The 22,049-nt window shown below is 35.8% G+C and overlaps 1 protein-coding gene and 1 long non-coding RNA gene across 7 annotated transcripts in view; both read right to left on the bottom strand.

Annotated features, from left to right (window-relative positions):
• The window catches only part of LOC306877220 (ubiquitin carboxyl-terminal hydrolase 9X-like), a 42,269-nt gene extending 27,081 nt beyond the window's left edge, over window positions 1-15,188 (bottom strand). For all 6 annotated transcript variants that reach the window (XM_079428845.1, XM_079428846.1, XM_079428848.1 and 3 more), the window contains exons 1-11: window positions 14,866-15,188; window positions 11,602-11,855; window positions 2,989-3,134; window positions 2,723-2,802; window positions 2,415-2,527; window positions 1,685-1,903; window positions 1,464-1,579; window positions 1,126-1,377; window positions 899-1,037; window positions 569-721; window positions 165-269 (exon numbers count right to left, since the gene is read on the bottom strand). In XM_079428845.1, coding sequence (XP_079284971.1) covers window positions 165-269; window positions 569-721; window positions 899-1,037; window positions 1,126-1,377; window positions 1,464-1,579; window positions 1,685-1,903; window positions 2,415-2,527; window positions 2,723-2,802; window positions 2,989-3,134; window positions 11,602-11,697 — 1,419 coding nt within the window. In that variant the 5' untranslated portion in view covers window positions 11,698-11,855; window positions 14,866-15,188. The remainder of the gene's footprint in view (window positions 1-164; window positions 270-568; window positions 722-898; window positions 1,038-1,125; window positions 1,378-1,463; window positions 1,580-1,684; window positions 1,904-2,414; window positions 2,528-2,722; window positions 2,803-2,988; window positions 3,135-11,601; window positions 11,856-14,865) is intronic.
• LOC306877285 overlaps window positions 1-22,049 on the bottom strand; it is a 159,080-nt gene that overhangs the window by 136,593 nt on the left and 438 nt on the right. Inside the window, exons 2-3 of the long non-coding RNA XR_013784881.1 lie at window positions 21,179-21,295; window positions 20,693-20,841 (exon numbers count right to left, since the gene is read on the bottom strand). This is a non-coding gene — a long non-coding RNA (uncharacterized lncRNA). The remainder of the gene's footprint in view (window positions 1-20,692; window positions 20,842-21,178; window positions 21,296-22,049) is intronic.

Raw genomic sequence — 22,049 nt, 5'->3', positions numbered from 1 at the left:
TCATAAAATTATTCCATTGAGGACAGAGATACTGTAATCAGTTGGAATGCTAGTAAGACACACAGAAATGCTGAGACCTAATGAAACACCTATAATGCATGCTCTCTACTTTAAGAATCTTTTTTCTGAAAAAAAAATGCAATCGTCAGTTCATGATGAATAACCTTGAAGCAGTCAAAGAGATGGTCCAGCTGTTCAGGTGAGAAATCCCAAGCCAGCTTTGCAAGGAGATCATGAACATTCTTGACAATAGCCTCATGTTTCCCAGCCTGAGGATATAAATACCATTATGACAATTACAAGTTGCTGCAAAGTTTACTAATAAAGCAGAAATTCTAGAAGGGCTGCCAAAGTTAACGTGTTAACAAATTGACTTAATTTAACATTATAACCATATGGCTATGTTTATTGGTTATTAGTGTCTGATTGGTAAAATTGTAGCTATTGAATATCCAAGAAGAAAGTATTTTTGTCACTCTTACATTTTTCTTAAACTATGATTAATCACTTTAAACTATAAATTATACAAAATATATTAATAAAACAGAAACTTAAGAATGTGTCTCACCTGAGCTGCCCAGATGTTGTCCAAGTCCTGAAGCGTTAGGGCCTTTTCTTTGATGACAAATCGCAGGATCTTCTCCAGTTTCTCCACATACTGTGGCTGATGAAGGCTGTCTCGCAGCACAATAGACAAAATATTGTTCTGTTGAATCCATTCCTGTGGGAAACAAATGCATGTTCAGCCAATGTGAAGATACAGATCAAATGCTTTATTTCGACTGCCTCTAAGCTTTTCATAAGTTTTGTTAGCTTAGTATATTCAATGATGATAACAGAAGAATGTTATGGGCTTTGTCATGCAGACTATTTGGTTAAGTACTGCAGCATGACTTACTGCCATGCGTTCTGCCGTCAGCCACTCTTCCTCTTCAGGATTGCCATGACGATGCGTGTAGTAGGAAACACTTGAAATCACCTTGTTTACTTCATTTAGTGCATTCATTTTGCCATTAAAAGAAGAAATCTGCAATAACCTGTAACAAAAAATGTCAATGATCAAGAACAATCATTTAACATGCTACGTAATATCATAAAACTAGTTTTAGCTGATGTTAAGCTCACCTAAGAATCATTTTTAACCTAAATATCTCTAAATTCTTCACTGTTTCCTCTTGTCCTGGTACTCGAGAAGCCAGATTCTTCAAAGATTTGATTATCATAGACAGGGCATCGTTTTTGGCTTCGTTCTTTGCTTCCTTTTTCAATTCCTCATCGGTGAGGTTTTCTAGAAACTGGGGAACCATTTCTATGATGGGAAGGAAGTACTTCTTCACCGTTTGCAAAGTGAGAAACTCATAGCACTGTCCAAAAGGCCTGTAAAACAAACAAGTGAGTCAAACCTTATTTTTAAAAAATCCAGGTTCCAGGCAAATGAGTTAAATGTGTTTGATCCTTCTTACTTAATGAGTGCAGCGATGATCTGAACATTCAGAGCTTGGCTGCTCATGAATCGATCATGCAGAATTTGAAACCCGTTTAACGTGCCAAATTTGTTAATTAAGTCCACCAACCAGCCCTGCAGGAAACAAATAAACAGGAAGTTTTCATTGAACAGACCAATACACCAAAATAAAACATTGTTATTAAAGCTGAAGGCAGTCTGGCACAAACACCCTCTCACCTTAGGAGAGCGAGGGTCAGGTGGACGGGCAAAAAGCTCATCCTCAGCTAGCTGAACCCCAGCAGGCACCGTCTCAGAGGGCCGAGTACCATTGTAAATGTGGAACTTACAGTGGGGGTTGTTGGCCATTGCCAAGAGTTCTAGCAGAGGGAACCAGTCCTGAGAGAGCTTGGTCACACACAGCTCCACCAGTCGGTGGGCGTTATTAATGATGCACCGCTGCCAAGAGAATGAGACGTTATAAAAAACATTGAGATTGAAATCCTAGAAACATTGAGTATGTTTTGGGTTTAAAATACAAGCGTAGTTCATGCACTTTGATTTACAGCGAGTACGAAGTCTTAAAATGTATTAAAAAAAAGAAATAAAAAAAAGAAATATCTCTATTTGCAGTGCCTGATCCTAGAGCAGCCTTGGAGAAGCTAAAATGGGCCTCATACGAGAGCGATGACTCAGTGCTGTGTCCTAATACTGCCTCTGTTTTACTGAAAGGAGCTCTTTGATCAAAGCGTTGGCATTTCAATCAACCAGCCAAATAAGATGAAGGCAACCAAAATAACATTACGTTTCTTCACAGTCGCCCAAAGTAGTAATCAATTCTTGAGAGGACAGACCTGGCAGCCAAACGGTTAGTAAAACCCTTTAATGTGCAAAAAAAAAAAGACAACATGTGCTGCTGAAATGGAAGAAATTATGAAAATGGCACCATCAAGCAGGTTGCAGGACTTACATGGATCTCAAATTTCCATCCACTAACAGCCTCATCTGTCAGTATTTTCGTAAAGGATATTGTCAAGCCATCTCTGAAAAACCTCTGGCATGCTTCACACTTGACATCAAGTCCTGGAGACAGAAATGAAAGAAAAACCTATCAGAGGCTGACATTTACACAGGCTGAAGAATTCCTTCAAGAGCAAAAGTGAAAGCTTAAGATGACGAAGACAAAGGTAATACTGCTTCTGCTACTACTCAGTAGAACAATTAATGAAAACAACAAGAATATTAAATGATAAACAAGACCTAAAAATAAAACATTACCTTTTTTACAAAGATCTATAGCAGCTTCAAGAAGAACTTCTAATTCACCCTTTGGCAAAACTGGAACGACCCAGCGAGGTCTGTACATCAAAAGAAAAAACAATCAACATAATACATCACAGATAAGACACAGATGTGTAATCTCACTATCAGTGAATAACAGGCTAAATAAATGTCCTTCATATCAAGATCCTTGCAGTTCATCTCCAGTGCTCCTGATATAATTATAAGCATAATTTGGCAAAATATAGGATACAAGCCCTAACCTGTTGATCATGTCATCCAGCTTGGCCAGTTCAGTGTGGGGGAAAGCTGGCTCCTCCTCCTCCAGGGGAGCGGGACTGTCCCCCTGACCCTGGTCATCTGGTGGGCTCACTGGGGAGTTTTCGTTGGATGAGTTGGGAGTGGATGTCTGCAATGCAAACAGTTCACAGGTTAAGAAAGAATGTGAATCAGATATGACTATAACATTCAAGGTCATTACTATAAACATGGAGAGCACTATTAAGTGGCCTCATAAAACAAAGTCTGTCATATAGGCTGTTAATGATGACGTGAAAAGATATTCATAACATTTCATTTCTGTAAAGCACTGTATTTACAAGCTGATTGGACCATTAATTGTATGCAATGATAATATCACTAAATATTGTGCCCTACCCCGCCTGGCCTTGGTCACAAAGTTAGAATTTTATGGAAAAAAGGGAATGCTCTGCTGTTCAAAAGTTCAGAATCAGTATAAGATTTTATTTCTAAAGAAATTAATACAAATTTATTCATTTATTCAGCAAGGTTAGAATTGATTAAAGTTTTAGTAAAGACTCTTACATTGTAAGAATAAAAAAAATCTGTTAAATAAATGTTGTTCTTTTCACATTTCTATTTAAAGAATCCTGAAAAAAAACTTCCATAAAAATATTAAGCAGCTCTGATTTACTGAACACAAACTCATACACCATGCACAATATGACCAAATATATACATTGTAAAGTAAACAGGGTCGATTTTAATTTCATGTTTCCAATATATTTAATTTATTTGGTTAGATTCCAAGTTAGTATCTGAGACTATTCATGGTAAGAACAGGGTTGAATTATAAAAAAATAAATAAAAACAAAATTGGCAAATCAAATCAAAATGGACAGACAAACAGCATAAATCATTTGAATACTGAGAAATAACATTTATATAATTTGAGGTATATCTGAAATTAAAAAAACTAAAACAAATTCTAGATGTTCTCCTCTTAGCACTTTATGTGGTATAATTGACAGTAAAAAACAAGAAAGCCGCACTCAACAAACGTAAACCACCTTAATGATTCATGCATCTTAGTGACGGGATAATCCTTCAAATAAGCAAACAAAGTATGTATCCATGTAAGGGATTAAAAGAATGAAAGAGAAAGCATAAGGAACATAAAGCAGCTCCTAGTTCAGTTTCCTGTGCCGTGTCAATGGATGCATGTAGGCTGGAGCTCTGCATGTAGAGCTGAATGGAGCCTGCGGAACTTGGGAAATGTGGGGGTGTGCTGGAAAAGGCTCCTTCTGCTTGGCTGACCTACATAGCCAGTTTGCTTCTCATGTCTAGGTGCTACAAATTTCTAACCAGCTGGTGTGCTTTTCTCTGCCAGGCGTCTCATCCTCATTGATTCCTGCCTTTTAACATGCGCTCGGTGAGCACAGGTGTAATAGATAACACTGCTGCAGTCCATCCCTGCAGAACATAACAATTGCCCTCTGCAACAATCAAAGGGAGCCTCTTTTCTTTGGTCATAATGCTGGGGCTGTCAGTTTTTCACCACAAATGCATTAAACCATTGTTAAAACGTTATTCAATCAGAAACTCTATAAAGACAGAGATACACTTGCTTCTGGGAAATCCAAATTCTCAGTAAGACCTCTCAAAAGACCTCCCAATTTTTTCATCTTCTGAAAATAAATGTAGATATTCTCTCACCATTTTGTTGTCAAAATGTCAAGCTTCAAAAAGTTTAAAGTCATCAAGAAAGAAATCCATATGAATCGAGTGGTTTAATCCAAGTCTTCTGAAGAGTCACAATGGCTTTATATGATGAACAGATTCCATTTAGGCTTTTATTTACATATAAACACTTATCAACACACATACACAAAGCACATCAAATATGGTAAACAGAAGCTGAATCATGCTTGTCTGACATGTGACATCCAATCAACTTTCTTCTCTCATTAAGTACATATGGTTGAGCCTCTATTTACCACATTTGTAGAGGAAAAATGACATAAAACATTAAAATGTACATATAGTACATATAAAAATTATGGAGCATTAAAATATATCCATTTATTGGGTGAACTACCCCTTTAAAGGGGTCATCGGAGGCCCATTTTCCACAAGTTGATATGATTCTTTAGGGTCTTAATTAAAAATCTGTAACATAGTTTGGTTAAAATTTCTCAATGGTAGTTTTTATAAAACACCTTTTTAAACCTGTCAAAATCTGCTCTCGTCAGAGCAAGCAGTTTTGTAACATTTTCCTTTAAATGTTAATGAGCTTTGCTGACCCCGCCCCTCTCTTCCGAGCCTCTCTCTGAGGGACTGTTTACTTCAGCTGCATTCATCGTGAAACTTGCTAATTAGCACATTATTAGGAAAGGCGATTTGCAAAGATTAATTAAAAACCCTTATACTCACTTCTTCTGTAGGTGAAGCTGGATCACGAATTATTTGCACAAAGATAGACGCATTTAGGTAGATCAGGGAGCGCATTCCCTTCAAAAACAAATGTAATGCTCTGCGTCTTCAGTGACTCAGATGTGGGGAGTATATGACAACTGCTATATTCATTATTACATCCAACAACAGAACACCTCAATTGCATAATCTGGGACATCTTGTCTTCCACCTGCACCGGAGTCGACACAATGGCGGACAGCTCTCAGTTCACTCAGGGCGGGTCTAAGGTAAGACGGTCTTGTCAATCAACTATCGTGGGAGCGGCCTGTGCAGAACTACGTCATTCTGACAGGACTCTCAGAACAGCCTGATTTGAGAAAGGGGATTTCAAAAAAACACTGGGTTTAATTATTTTTTTAAATTTAATTATTATAGGATGGATGTGTACACACACTTCCAACACACGTTCAAACTACTTGTAAAGTGAATTTTGCATCCGATGACCCCTTTAATGTCTCACTAAGATAGACTATCTGCATAATGTATGGTCAACTTTAGTGGTCTTTCATTTTTTATCTTTTTAGGGGACTTTTATTTTGACGGCGTGTCGGATGTTTATTTTGACAGGGCTGAGAACGGCACCCGGCAGTGCCTGAGCACACAGTGCTCACATTCTCAGTAACCCCTCACTGCAGAACAAAGATCCAGAGGGCAGGGTTGGATTCACATCTAGGGGGTGGAGATGGTAGGTTTAGGGGTGGGTATGGAGATGGGTAGGTTTAGGTATATGTAAAGTGGGAGGAGTTGGATCTAGATCTAACCACACCCCCTGGATCTTGTGTTCTGCAGTGAGGACCATCTCCACATTCTCCCTCTTGTTCGCCGTCATCATTCAGTTCTGTCTAATACGGATAGAAGTCTATCTAATGACCAGATAGAACGGTTAAACAAAGTAATTAAAACAAATATAAATGTTTTTTATAACGATTGCTTTAAAATTATTAATTGAAATATTTTACTTTGTTGAGATTTGCTGAAATCGCGTTTGGTCTCGTACTGTATCGCATATCTTGTCAGTGTCTGCACTTACTTGGCCATTTTTTGTGATAAACAGGAAAGTGTTAAATGGGTATAAAAAAAGGTTATTATACCGCGGCAGTTGTCGTGTGAAGTCCTCCTCATGTGATGACCGAAGAGTGTAAAGACCATCGACTCTACCGTGCGACTCCACCGGACAGGGACACCGGCAAAGGATACAAGTATCGCTTTTTATTTTTCCTCTTTTCTACTACTTGTTTCACTTCTGTTTCAGTTTTTATAACCATTTCTTACTATGTGTAAGCAAGTTGTTGTTGTTGTTGTTTTACGTGTGCTTCGCTCAGTGTTGATGTCTGTATAAGTTGTTTATTCACTTTTAGTTATTTAATTTTAGTTATTTTAGTACTTCATACTATATGGAAATTAAATATATACATTGAATTTATTTTTATATATACGTATTATTAATCATAATTATACTCATACCTTTTGTTGTTTTAATATTTTGAACTGTTTTTAGCTTTTTTTTGGTTTTCATTTAAATGTTCAGTATGTTGTATGCATGTCAATTTGATGTAATTTCTTTATTTTCTTAAATGTGTGTGTATATAGTATTTACAGAGTTTTGACTTAGTTTTAGTTACTTTTTCTTATTTGTAAGTCGCTTTGGATAAAAGTGTCTGTTAAATGAATAAAAGCAAAGAAAGGCAAACATAATACTTTCTCGTTTGCTGTCAGCATTCAGCAAATATGCATTTATATAATTTAAACAAACCTTTGAATGACTAATAAACATTTAATTTCACAAACCTAGCAGACTTAGTCGAATCCAGTTGTGAGATCTTGTGAAGTGTTCATTTGTATATTGCATGATCACGTGTTCTCTGTAGGGATGCATCGATCCGATACTCAGGATCGGTATCGGTTTCGATACGGCCATTTTCTGCGGATCGGGTATCGGTCAAACGAGACAGACCAAATCCGATATGGTGCGTATTAGGGCTGGGTATCGATTCAGATGTCCCGATTCGATTCGATTTCAACTTGCAAGCTCTCAATTCGATTCTCGATTTTTTGATTACATTCAGTGAATATAGATTTAATACAAAAGCTATTGATATTTCTAAAAAATGAACAGTAAACATCAGTTTACAAAATGGTGAATTAATAAAAAGAAATTAAGAACCACAGGCCTGTATTTTAAACCTATTCTTTTTTTGCATATGGTCCTTTCTTAAACAATAATAGGGCCCTATAAAAGGTTCTTAATTTTTCTGGTAATCAGATAAAGCCATAAAACATTCATTTAATGTATCCTAATCAAATGAAAATTAAACCCTTTTATTTTTTGGCAAACAAAGCGCTGCATAACAGAGGTTTACTGTTAAAATTAAAAAGAAAACAAATGGGATTATTCCTTTAAAAATAAAGATTAATTAGTAGTAGTAGCATTGAGTATTCAGACTGCTAAATAGTAATATATTCTGACAGTTTCTAAACTAAACCTTTATTTTGACGGGTTGTCGTGAGGAACTTGCAGCTGCTGTGTATCATGTGACATGACGGTAGTTTTCTCAAATTAAATGGTAAAATGCTAATGAAATGACTCTCAGAGAAGCTGGAGATGATATTCGTGTGTTAATATCATCATATAGTGAGACGGCAGAAGATGAAAACACAGCAAGCGTCGTCCGCGCTTTAGTATGCGTGTAATAAAACAGTGCGTCGCGCCATCCGCCATTCATTCAATCATTGCAGAAATCACAGCGCCTTATGCGTGATATCAAATGCTTCCACAGATTTATAGTATTATTATAGTCCTCTGGCACAGTTTCATTATATTAATGTTGTTCATCTTTTTCTATGTTTTCTTTTACATTTGAATGTTTCTCGTTGTATTGTTCTGATGTAAGGCATAATAATAAAAATAGTATTACTATAGCATTTCACCTGAGCATTACGAATCACACGTATGGCTTTGTTCTTGGTTCTCATCAACAGTATCTCTGCCATGATAAGCACTGAATGAATGACATGCTTTATGTTGTAACATCGCATAAGGTAAATAAGGGTGATATCTAGTGGAGAAGACTAATTATAAGAATCACATTAATCAGATCTCGTTTTAAATGTGTGCGGAAATAAATACCGGAAAAGATCGATGCGCGGCTTTTGAGAAACGATATCGAATTGACGTCATAAAAAAAAACAATTAATCGAAAAATCTGTCTGTCATCCTCCATTCAGCGTTCAAACTGCGCGTCATGTTCGGTTACTACAGTCAAACTCTCTTCAAGAGCGCACAGTAACTAAGGCTTAAAACTGTTAAAAGAAAAGCATCAATAAACTAACGCACAGATTTAATACACTACGCATCAATATCTTTTCCCTTTGTACTTTTCTGTATGGACTCGGGATGCGCATAAGTGCTTTGTGAGGCTCTGTATTGGAGCCTTTTGTTTTATAATACCGTTGCGCAATGAAAGATTATTAATAGTCTTTCTTGTTCTGTCCTATCTATCATATGTTGCTGCCTTTATTACTGTGCTATAGATTTAAAATAAATGTCTTTTAAATTTATAGTTGGCCTATATATTTATATATAAATGCATTGGCTTGTTTTTTCACGAATGTATTTTACAACAATACAAAGAGCAATGTGTACCATTTTACCAGATTTAGTCCTACACTTATTCACTTTTATTTGTAAATAAAAATCTCACTAGGTTTTATAAAATTGTGCACCCATGATTTTTCTAGAGTATCTTTTGCTGCTGAATTATCCACTAACCTAGTTTATAATAGTGTTTTTGTCATAGATTATGATTATATATTTTTTCATTTGTTATTTTTTATTAAAATGAAGTTATCTAGGATATAGTATGTAGTAGATTGTGTTTATCACACAAAAGAGTTACGATCAGGTCAACACAGAGAAGCATATAAATTCTAGGCTACATCAATTTAAAAAAACTGCGCTGCTATCGGATTGGATCAGTATCGGCAGACACTCTGAATTTTTGGTATTGATCGGTTCTGAAAAAATGGTATCGTTGCATCCCTAGTTCTCTGCGTGATGGTTGGTCCTTGTGAATTGAATGCTGACCGGAGGAGAGTTCAGCTTCACTGGAGACATGACGTGGAACTCATGATTTCAAAATATGCTGCACTTTATGCATTTGCCTACTGTCATATTCATGTAATTTTCACTGTTTGCTGTATGTAAAATGAATGTTACCTTGGCTTTATTTGAAAGAAATATGCTTCCCAATGCACACAAAATTCCCAGAATACTGATTGCCCTGTCGGTTACAAAGTTTACTTCCTTTTTAATTATATTTTTATTAAATATTTGTGTGAAAAATACTTTGTCTTCTAAAGTATAAGTATGTTTATTTTACACATTTTTATTTTTTAATCCATTTTCAAATAATTTAGAATTTCTTAAATATTAATTAAAATAAAATTATATCAGCCATCGTCCACCCTGCTTTCCAAGATATCGGCAGTCAAAAAACCCATATCGGTCGACCACTAGTCAACTTTACAGCATTTTCTTTACCACCCAATAGAAATAAAGAGCAATCTGAGAGTGATGCAAAAGCAAACACAATCTGTGATTTAGTGGCAGGTAAACCTGAAATCAATAATATTACAATGCGAGGACGATGAGCAATAATGTAATTCAAATAACGATGCAACAGAATGCTGTGAACAACTGTCATCCATCACCGAAAAAAAAACAAACATGAAAAATGTGTGTACATTTTGTGATCTAAGTGTCTATCCGTCCAAAAGAGTACTGGTTATTTCACAGACATAACTGTGAAAATACTAAAAACTCCTTGCTTTTAGTAGTATAAGTAGCGTTGTTTTTGGCGGCCTGTTTTAATTTTAGTTTTAGTCTAGTCTTTGTGTGAAGCTGTCATTTTAGTTTTTATTAGTTTTAGTCACGTCCATACTCTTTTTAGTCTAGTCTAGTTTTAGTCGACGAAAACTGATGACATTTAGTCTAGTCTTTGTGTGAAGCTGTCATTTTAGTTTATTAGTTTTAGTCACGTTCATACTTTTTTTAGTCTAGTCAAGTTTTAGTCGACGAAAACTGATGACTATTTTCGTCTAGTTTTCGTCAATGAAAATTGTATTTTAGTCTCTTTTTAGTAATACAATTCTATTTAACCCAGTCAATATAGTATAAGTACCTAGTAACGTTAGTATAGACGAAACCAAAATTTTCTTTTAGACAAACCCATTTCAAACAAGGTTATTTTATTATATTATTGTTACCTTATAGACTTAAGAATACATCCATTCCAGACACGGAAGACGCTCTGAATTGAATTTACAACATTTATTTTACCAACCAAACATGTTAGAAGTACACACACATCTCCCAAAGACGAACCCCGGCTGGCCGGCCATCGGTCCCTTTCTCTGTGTCAGACTTAACTTTGTTGTCGTCTTCTAAATAATGCCGCGAGTGGGGCTTGAGGAAGTGACGTCGCCTGCGTCTGCGCAGTGCGACCTGAAGTGAGACACCGGAAACAGAAATACTGCAAAATAATAATAATAACGCGACTAAACGAGACGAAATAACGTTATAACATTTAGTTTCGTCTCGTTTTAGTCAACGAAAATGAAGAGACATTTTAGCATAGTTTTTATTTTGTAAACCACATTTAGTCTCGTTTTTATTCGTCAACAATATTGTATTATACATTTAGTTATCGTCATCGTCACATGACCAGCATTTTCGTCTCGTCTTCGTCACGTGATAAAGGTTCGTTGACGACGATATTTAGTCACAATTTTCGTTGACGAAAGCAACACTAAGTATAAGCAATACAATTGCAGGAATGCTAAATTCAATTTTTACAAAGAATTCAGAAATAAGCTTGTGTTCATCTCTTCCTTAACCAAATTTGTGATGTGATACAGGAGAGTTTTTTTTTTAATCATTCTACAGTTACCTAATAATGTTTCCCTCTGTTGGCAGAACACAATTACAGAAACACATTTGCATCCGTGAGAGTCGGCAAATGTTTTTTTTTTCGTTGGAACTCAGTCAACTGTCACAACGGATCAGATGTGGTTCTCTCAAATTTTCTTCAGTGACAGTTTACCTTCAGTAACAGCAAAAAGGGATCGGAATGGAAAGGGGAAACTCAAAATGGAGCACTGACCTGGTTCTGGGGCAGGGGTGGCTGGGACTGGCCATCCGGAGCCTGGCCCTGACCGTCATTCCCTCCCACAGGGGAGCCACGGGTCGTGGCCGTCATACTCGACACGGGGCAGATCTTTGCAATCTTGTCTGCTTATGTTGCTGGCACACCAGAAGAAATCAGTTTCTCCTTAGGAGCAACGGAGAACCGGCACACTTCTAAAAGTGAAAGCACCACCTGGGGGACTGGATATGTTGCAGAGACCATTGCATAACCTGAAAAATAAAGAGACTAACATCAGAATCTTTAAAACACACCTTTGACAAATTATGTCTTTTATGCAAAGATAATTTTTTCAATCGTTTAATAGAGTCTGCCCTTACAAAGAGCCCATGAAATATTTTAGAGCTGAGTGTAATTAGAAATAAATTTAATTAAGCTTTTATTAATTTCCATGCTATGCCCTGGCTTAGACCTCATATGTTTTTATAATAAAATCAATGTGAATTTAATTCCTTTTCTGACATATATCCAAAAACAATAGGGCGGTGCTTCATTTTATTTTTCGGGAATTGGATTGTGAAAAGTAGGTCTTGAACATCGGAGCGGAGCTAGACCAAAGGTGAGATAACTAAAACAATGTCTAAATAACAGTTGCTTGGTTAACAGCACGTCACAGTAAGGCCTAACTGACATCAGCCAAAAAGGAAAAGGAGGAGCAAGTTTTTACAATATGAATTCAACATTACAAAGGCAAGACATGCACTGATGAACAACATGCACTGATGAATCTTGTACAACAAGACCACGTATGTGCATTAAAATGTAAATAGGGTGCCAATTTGAATATTTGGATTTTAAATTCAAGCTTACATTTAACCATTCACAAAGCTCTTCATAATGTCATTTGTACAGATGTAAAGTATTTAGCATAAAGATAACATTTCATATATTCACAGTTCAAATTGGTTTGCTCGATTTTTCATATTTACTGCACAGACATGGAAGTACAGAATCGCTGTTCGTGAAACAATGGTGAAGAGATTTCTAGTGCTCTTATCAAATATATTGCATATCAATCACTACAAAACTACAAGATATATAGTTCAAGACATGTAGCAGAGGTTTTACTTTTATAGTGCATGTTATGCTTCCCATGAGGATGCTGCTGGCTAGTGCAAAGTGCATTAAATCATAGCACACAAAACAGGTCTGGTTAGTACATAAATACAAGGCCAAATAAAGAAAAAGCAGTGCAGACCACACTCTAGCACTGATGGAATGACACTCAAAAACATGAAGGACAACCAAGGGATCTTTCTCATCAACACTTATCTAACTGGACATTTTTCACAATGTAAAGTAACTGAAAATATAACAAGAAGTTGAAGCTAAAACATTTAAGACTTAAAAGTTGAAACTAAAATATGCCAACATAACATTATCTTGGATGTGCTACCGAATTCAACAGAATATATCAATTTTATTCAACAGAATAACAAAACTATTTTATTAATTTTAAAGAGGCTGGGATATTTAAAAACAAACATGCTTAGCATTAATCAGACAACTGTCTTTTTTTCATTTTGTGCCAACTGACTCAAACAAATAATGCAGAATAGCTGCAGTTTTAATAAAAGATTCAGTGAATGTTTGTAATGAGCTAAACCAACAAATTTCATACAAAAGAAAAAAAACACTGGCACTGATTTCTGTAAAGTTAAATGGATTTTTTTGAAAATAAACCTCTTGGCACATCTTGGCTTGCTGATCAGGGTGAGAATTCCTAGTATTCATTAAAAAACAGCATTACATTAAAAAAAAAAAATCAATATTGCAGCATAATTGAATTTACAAAGTATTAAACGTTTTAAACATATTTAAATTGTGATATCAGATGAAACTATTAAAAATTCAATAGAAATGTGTCAGAGTCATAATGTATAAGCACATTTGACCAACACAGCTCAATAAGGTCTTGTCAATGCAAATTAACTAGTATAGATTCTCAAATATCAGAGAAAAATTGAAATGCCATCAAATTACATTACGATAACACAGAAGCAGCCCGAGTAAGATAGTTTGAAATTTAACTAATCTGCTGGTTTAGCAGTGATTATGAACATGCTACTATAAGCATAATGAATACAAAAACATTCCTCTGAATCGATAGGGCATCAGAATTCAGGGAAAAAACAATTCTCTAATATCATTACAACATTTCCACGTTTATCATAATAAATCCCTCAGATGCCCATGGACTGGCAAGCAGAATATAAACTTACAGATTGAGTTCTCAGATAATGGGAAGAAATTAATTTTACTGTCACTTAATAGCCAAATATGGGCGTTTCCCACACCGTCAATATAAATATTGCAGCTACCAGAAATCATCTCCGAATTTCACAAAACGTAATTGTACATAAAACACATATTGGCTGTCTCTCAAAACACAGTGATTTGCTTACATAATCAGGCTATGACACCCAAAAATGCTGTCAAAGTAGGGAGCTTACTAGGTTTTCAGTCTCAGCCAGTTTAAACGCTGCAAACGTGCCTACGATGCCTAAAAATATTGTCTGGGTGGGCAGCACACTTGCTTTTGAGACACAGCCATTATGTATTGGGCCTAGTTTGAAACTGTGGCAGTTCAGGCCTGTTTCCTCCTCCAAACACAATCAGAATTACAACAGGTTTATTTGTGTAACCAGCCATGCATAAAATGATATTAAAGCTTCTGAGGCTTCAAATGACACCGTTTTTGAATATACAATCTTATTTTATAACTCAAAAGTAAGAGCGAAAGTGAATGTAAATAGAGCAGCAGAAACAGGCTAACTTGCTAACGGCTAACAGCTGGACTCCAGCAAAACACAATCAGCTCGTGACAGTGAATTTAAAGCTGTTAAAACATCAAAACGCCGCTTTTAATGACCCCAAAAGCTCAAGTTATAATTCTCAAGCTGCCAAAAACGAAAGAGATTAACCAGTGGAAAAAACAACCGACCTGCCCACGTCAAAACCACTTGTTTAGCCACAAATCAACCACCTCTAACGTTAACTGAACTGCCGTCAAATGCAAATGCTAATTAACTTGAATAGATCATAAAATCGGCTATGCGGGTGAAGTGTGAGAGGATTAAAAATATGTAAGAAGTGACAAATATCCAGACGTCTTTAAATTCGCTCACGGAGCTGTTCGAGCTAAGCTAAGTGAGCACTGACTTGCAAATCATCTGCTATTAGCCGCTAGCTTCCTTTAGCTTCACACACAAACCCACTTACCAAGAATCAAACTGAATCTTTCCTCCATACGACCCCAGATCGGATCATTTAAGTGTCGTTTTATAATTACTCAGCCGCGTGCATGTGCCTGGCTGTCCCGATTATAAATAACAAGCCTGTGTTGAGATCAGATCATTGGTTTATTGTCTGCTGTTGGGTGTTTTTCCTGCGTCACCAGCATCGACTGCTGCTGCCCCCCTCCCTTAAACTGCCTCCAGCCGCTCTCTCTCTCTCCTGTGTCAGGCTGCTTAGAGACCCGTCACCGTGCTATGGATGGAAGTAAATGAGAAGTATATCCGTGCACTAACTGCCTTGGACGTGTGACTCAGCTGAGCATGCGCGGTTTCTAGGACAGCTCGCCTATCTGACACCTGATTTTGTGACATTAAACAGTAGTGTTGTATCGTTCTTTTTTCAAAGAAATTAACGTTGTTGATTCTCCTGAACACTTTTATACTGGAAATGTTGTTTCAAAACCTTTGTTTCGTTATAAAGTTAATAAAGAATACATTTCGTATCAATAACATATGCTCTTAATAAATTATTGATCTGGCTTTTAATGTCTCATCGAAATTTAATTTGAATATATTATACACAATTATACAATTATAAGTTTCTGGAATAATTTTAAAAAGTATATATTAGGACTGTAAAGACTTGTGTAAGAAATGCGATCCTGTATTTTAAAGATGACATTTTGAAATTTGTTTTTTAAATATTATTAATAATAGGCTATTAAATGTATAATATAATATAGCTCAATGTCAGGTTAAATATTATAAACATAGAAACAGAAACTTTGCAAATGGAATTGATCACATTTTAGAAATAATGTTTGCTTTTTAGGGTAAAAAAAATGCACAAAAGTCTAACCTTTCATTGGATTATAAGAATTTCAATATCATTATGAAATAAATGTTTTTCTCAAATACACGTTGGACACAATTATTGACACCCCTAGAAATTCTTCTGAGTAAAATATCTCTGAAGTATATTCCCATTCATATTCACAATTTTGAGCACTCCAGGGTGATTATGAACATGAAATTATCCAGCCATGGCTTCCTGTTTCACAGAAATATAAATAGGAGGGAAAACAAAGCCCAAATTCCCTTAATCATCCATCATAATAAGAAAAACCAAAGAATATATTTCTGATGTGCAGCAAAAGATAATTGAGCTTCACAAATTAGTGAAGTGGCTTTAAGAAAAGCTCTAGAGCAGTGAAAATTCCCATTTCCACCATCAGGGCAATAATTAAGAATTTCCAATCAACATAAAATGTTACGAAACTGCCTGGAAGAGGATGTGTGTCTATATTGTTCTAATGCTCAGTGAGAAGGAGAGTTTGAGTGGCTAAAGACTCTCCAAGGACCACAGCTGGACAATTGCAGAAAATAGTTGAGTTTCGGGGGCAGAAAACCTTGTTTTACAAAAAAAATTGTCAAACAGCACCTACATCACCACGTGTTGTTCGGGAGGGTTTCAAGAAAAATTATCCTAGCTCATACAAAAACAAACTCCAGCATATTCAGTTATCAGACACGACTGGAACTTCAAATGGGACTGGCTTCTATGGTCAGATGAAACTAAAAAATGAGCTTTTTAGCAGCAAACACTCAAGATGGGTTTGATGAACACAGGGATAAAAAGTACCCCATGTGTACAATGAAATATACTGGTGTATTTTTGATGTTGTGGGCCTATATTTCTGCTGGAGGTCCTGGACATCTTGTTTAGACACATGGCATCATGGATATCAAATACCAACAGATCAAAAAATCAATAAGGGATTGACTCTGTTAGAAATCTTATAATGGGCCATGTTTGGATCTTCCAACCGGACAATAATCCAAACACAAACCTCAAAAACAACACAAAAATGGGTCACTGAGCACAAAACCAAGCTTCTTCTATGGCCATTCCAGTCCTCTGACCTGAACCCTGTAGAAAATGAGTGAGGTGAACTGAAGAGAAGAAGCACCAACATGGAGCTGTGAATCTAAAGGATCTGGAGTGATTCTGGATGAAGGAATGGTCTCTGATCTCTTGTTAGGTGTTCTCTAACCTCATCAGGCATTATAGGAGAAATTGAGGTTTAAAAAAGTATTGAATAAAAGGGTGCCGTTAATTGTGGCCAATGTGTATTAGAGAAAAACATTTATTTCACAATGATATTTCCCCCCATTTTAAATTCTTCTTATCCAATGAAAGGTTAGATTTTTGTTAATTTTTTAAATAAAAGATCACAAGGATTAACAATACAGATTCATTTTCATAGCCTTCTTTGATCATATTTACCAAAGATGCCGATATTTTTGGCCATGACTGTATATATATATATATATATATATATATATATATATATATATATACATACATTTGTAATTTTTTCAAAAGCAGAAAAGACATTAAATATAGTTTAAATACATTCAATTTTCTATTGTGATAAGAGACACCATGCACATGCCTATTTGCACACTCACTATGAGCTAAAGGAAAGTAGAGTTCTATGCAGGCAACATAAGCATTGTCTAGGAGAAAAACCGGTTGCAAATGATATGATTTCCTGCATGCCTGAAAGACTGGGTGATGTTTTGCATGAAAGCCGGCACATTAGAAACAACATAAACCCATGGAATGTGACATACTTTATATGGATCACACTTTAAAATCTGAATTTTGATGCTGGCTGTCTTGACACATGCCAATGAATGATATTTTCTAAGTAGATTAAATGTAATCAGGGCTGCAACTGAAACAGTAGGCATTAACCCTTAATAAATGTAGTTATGATACATGGTTGTCACATGACCTAATCACGTGAGTGGCATAAAGCAATCAAGTTGGAAATAAAAGCAGTTCTTTTGTAGTTCATTTTCATTTTGTGTGAACAAATCTAGCTGTCTGGTAAAATAAGTAAAAAAAAAGCTTATTTATCACACTAAAAATGAAAGGTAAAGCTAAGTATATTGCATTGTGGGATTCATATGTTGCATTGTGTACAGTATTTTGTATAGTGTGCTGTGTGCATTGCTGCATATTATAACAAATGTCATATTATTGTAGAAATAATAAGAGAAGTATATTAGTATTCTATTCTGAACATAGCCAGTCCACTTTGTAGACCAAAGCATTGATAAACATCCTTTAAAACAAACGTTTGCTTTAAAAGAAAAAAAGTGCAGTTGTTTCAACTAAATTCTAGCCTACTACAATGACCTGGATGAATGAAATGCTACATGGACAGGCCACCTGAATAACATGAGTCACTCAGCTGGACAGTCTCTGTTTGAATAGAGCTTGACCCCTACAATCATCTGTGACAAGCATACAACTGATTGGTCACTCAAAAGCCTTTTGTATGTGCAGAGAAACCCCCAATGCCTGACAAAAGTGTGGATGCTGGTTCTTGAGTCGTGTAAAGAATGGATGAAGTTTAGGCATCTGACCGAGAGAAGAAAGCACCTTCAATACCAAGTCTGGGTTATTCTCACTGCTGAACTCAATTGGTATCAACGCTGCTTTAAATATTCAAGATGAAACTAAAATAAATGTTATAGACTATTCAAGCGCTTTCATGACAACACATCAGCAGCGAGCGAGTTTAGTTATCGTGCCAACCATATACATTTATGTACAGTAGTGTACAAGACCTTTCGGCAGCGGTTGGACAGTAGGTTAGGCCTATTGCGTCTTTGTATCTAGTAAACCACCAAACGATTCCGACAGACATTATGTACGTTGCTAAGCCATATTCTGATTCAAGTGCTCATCACCACTTAACAACGCAATTCAATAAGCATGCATGCATGTCAAAACTGATCCTTGGAATATTATTATTATGAATAATATAATCGTAATATTGTGATGTTTCATTTGGACACTAGATATCGCTGTGGTTTCATGATTTGGACTGTGGAGCAGGATTTACCAAATGCGTTCGAGGGGGAGCTGCAGGGGGTTCGGGGTTTGAGGCAACTGACACGTATGGCGCTACTGGGCATGCGCACGTCAATACAGCGTAAACATTTTTTTTTTGTCACACAATATAACAATAATTACAATTTTTTTTCAGTATTGTAAGGGGTAGGTTTAGGGTTGGGGTAGGTAGACGATAACAAAACACAATCAAATTAATTTAATTGTTCGTTTCCGGTCGGAGCTGGATCCCTTCTAGCCACAACCAACCGGGTTCGTGAGTTGATGAACAGCCAATAAATAATTAAATCGAATGCATCATTAAAATAAACAAATAGGACAGATTTTCTTCTGCGAGTCCCTGGGGCACCGGCACCTTTGCAAATCCTTCCTCTGATGATGAAACCAGCTAAATCACAACCAGCTAATCAAGCAGTATTGATCATTATTTGCTCCCAGAAAGGGACATCTGCAGTTTAGAACATCATTCAAAACATTAATTCATTCATTCATTAAATTCCAGTTCATTTTGAGGGGAAAAGGGAGACTCTTTAATTCTCCTTTCCAAAAGGTTACAGGTTAGAATTCTAAAAAAAAGGGCAAATAACATTGTTTTTATATTAAAACCTTGTGGTAAAAAGCTTTGAATTTGACAATCAAAGCAAATCAATCTGTTTATTTATGTGGTTGTAAAAAAAAATTGTAGCCTTTTTTTTTTTGTATAAAATAATTTTTTCAGCTTATTAGTTTCATCCCACTTTATTTATTTATCACATCAGTGGCTTTCAAAAGGGGACAGAAGCAACTTTCGCAAAATGACAGAAAACAGAAGTTCAGCATTTCACCAATATTTCACCAAAATATGAACGGGTCACTATGGATGATTTTTGACGGAGAGGAGCTGAGCAAAGTCTGTTAACTTGCATACAATATGTTAATTTGCATAATTCGCATTGAACCAAATAGCCTAAAGCCATTTTTTTTTTTTAGCATTGTAAATGTAGTTAAAAACAGTCTTCTTCAAACTCTTAAAGAATATATTTCTTCACCACATCTTCAGATGATTCCGGTAAAAAAATTGGATCAAGCAAAGCACTGTCCTACGGAGCCCTTTATGGGACATGGTGGTGGGAGGAAAAAATATTTTTCAAACGTTTTGCATTCCCTCGCTGAACTTTTGCGTTCTCTTGCAAAGATATTTGCATTCCCTCGCAAAACCAGTTGAGTTCGTACAAACTCTTCCTGTTTACTTTACAGCTTGCAGTGGTTCATACAGCTCCTTATGTTCACAATGGAGCAGTTCATAGAGTTTTATTTTGAAATTTCTTTCAAATAAAGAAATAGACCTACGTCAGTGCTTAGTTCAAGGGATGGTTTTGGGACATTCCCCAGCAAGCAATTTTGCGTCTAATAACCGTCAAAACACAGCCCAGACGTCTAGGCTAAAACGAGGCTAATTTTGGGCTGTCAGTGAAAATCTAATAGACGTCTAAACATAGCCCAAATATAGACAGCTATTGAATGACTACATATATACGTCTAATAGACGTCTAAACATAGCCCAAGAATAGACAGCTATTAAACGACTACATATATACGTCTAATAGACAGGCAATATGGGTCTAGGCTAAAACAAGGCTGATTTTGGGCTGTCAGTGAAAATCTAATAGACGTCTAACCATAGCCCAAGAATAGACTAGTCATCAATTACACTACATATACATGTAATAGACAACAAAAGGAGGCATAAGGATTCTTTTCACTCAAATATAACAGGTTCTCATAAATGAAAATCCATCCAAACTACTTGAATATAAAGGGATTTATTAAGAACAATTATATTAACAACTTAGACAACATTCAAACATAAAAATGAACAAATAAAATATTGCAAAATATGTAAAACAACTTAAGATACTACAATTTTTAATTAATTGTTAGCTTTATAGCCATAACCCCCGCCCCCTGCTCTCCCTGGTGCCTGTTTAAAATGACCAGAAATTGCATTTTTTATTTCCCATTCAATCGCCAATGGAAAGTTGGTCATCACTGCGTCTGCCAAATGAGAAAAAGAAAACAATTATTGCTCAAGAAAAGCATTGTGGACAATCATTTTTAAAGGGGTCATATAATGGTACATTCACTTTTACAAGTTGATTGTACTTAAATGTGTGTTGGCAGTGCCTGTACACAACTATCATATCCATCCAGTGTTTTTTTTTTTAATCTTCTTGTATGTTTACCCCTCTCTGAAATCAAGCTGTTCGATTACAATATTTTTAATTATTCTAATGAAGGTAAAAACAGATTTTATTTTCATTTCTTTAGTTCTTCCCTCATTTTAAAAGGGATAGTTCACTTTGAAATTAAATTTTGGTATGTTTTAGTTTACCTTAAGGGCATCCAAGATGTAGGTGTCTTTGTTTCTGCAGTAGTTTCAATTTTGATATTTTTAGGTCAAACCGTTCTTGTCTGTCAGTCATATAATGCAGGTCTATATGGTCACCACCTGAAAGAGCATGCACAGAGAAGTCCAAATTAAACAATGACACCTACATCTTGGATGCCATTAAGGTAAGCTAAAACATACCAAAATTTAATTTCAAAGTGAACTATCCCTATATATAATTCTTTATCACTTACTCGTATAACTCTAATGAACAAAGTTATAGGGGTAGTTCACTTAAAAAAAAAAACTAAAAAAACATGTAATCATTTACTCCCTTTCACTTGGTTCCAAACCTGTATGGCTTTCTTCTTTGGAACACACACCAAAAATATATTTTGAAGAATGTTGGTAACAAGACTTAATGGTAGTCATTGACAAGTGTACTGTATATTCAATTGCTGTAGCCTACTTTGTTGACTGATTGCTGGATAATTTGCAATAAACAGTGTCTTTAAATCAAATAAAGTGGATTACATCACTCCACTTCTGAGGTTTTCACACTGGCTATCTGTCTGTCTAGTATCAAAGTACTACAGCTGGTTATTAAATTAATTAACATTTTAAGGCCAAAGTAAATTTCTAATGTTCTGATGCATTATGAACCATCCAGAGCAGACCTCTCAGGTCATCTGGGACAGTAGCCAGCTACTTTTATATCCCCAAAGTCAAAACAAAACATGGAGAAGCAGCATTCAGTTTTTATGCACCATATATCTGAAACAAATTCACTGAAAACTGAATGTATGCTGCATATTTTAATTTTATCAAGGTAAAGACTTTACTGTTTGCCACTACCTTTTATTAATTGGAAAGG

The sequence above is a fragment of the Barbus barbus genome (genome assembly GCF_936440315.1).
Source record: "Barbus barbus genome assembly, chromosome: 11".
Classification (NCBI taxonomy): Eukaryota; Metazoa; Chordata; class Actinopteri; order Cypriniformes; family Cyprinidae; genus Barbus; species Barbus barbus.
The sequence above is the reverse complement of the archived record's forward strand: the minus strand, read 5'-3'. Positions and strand labels throughout refer to the sequence as shown.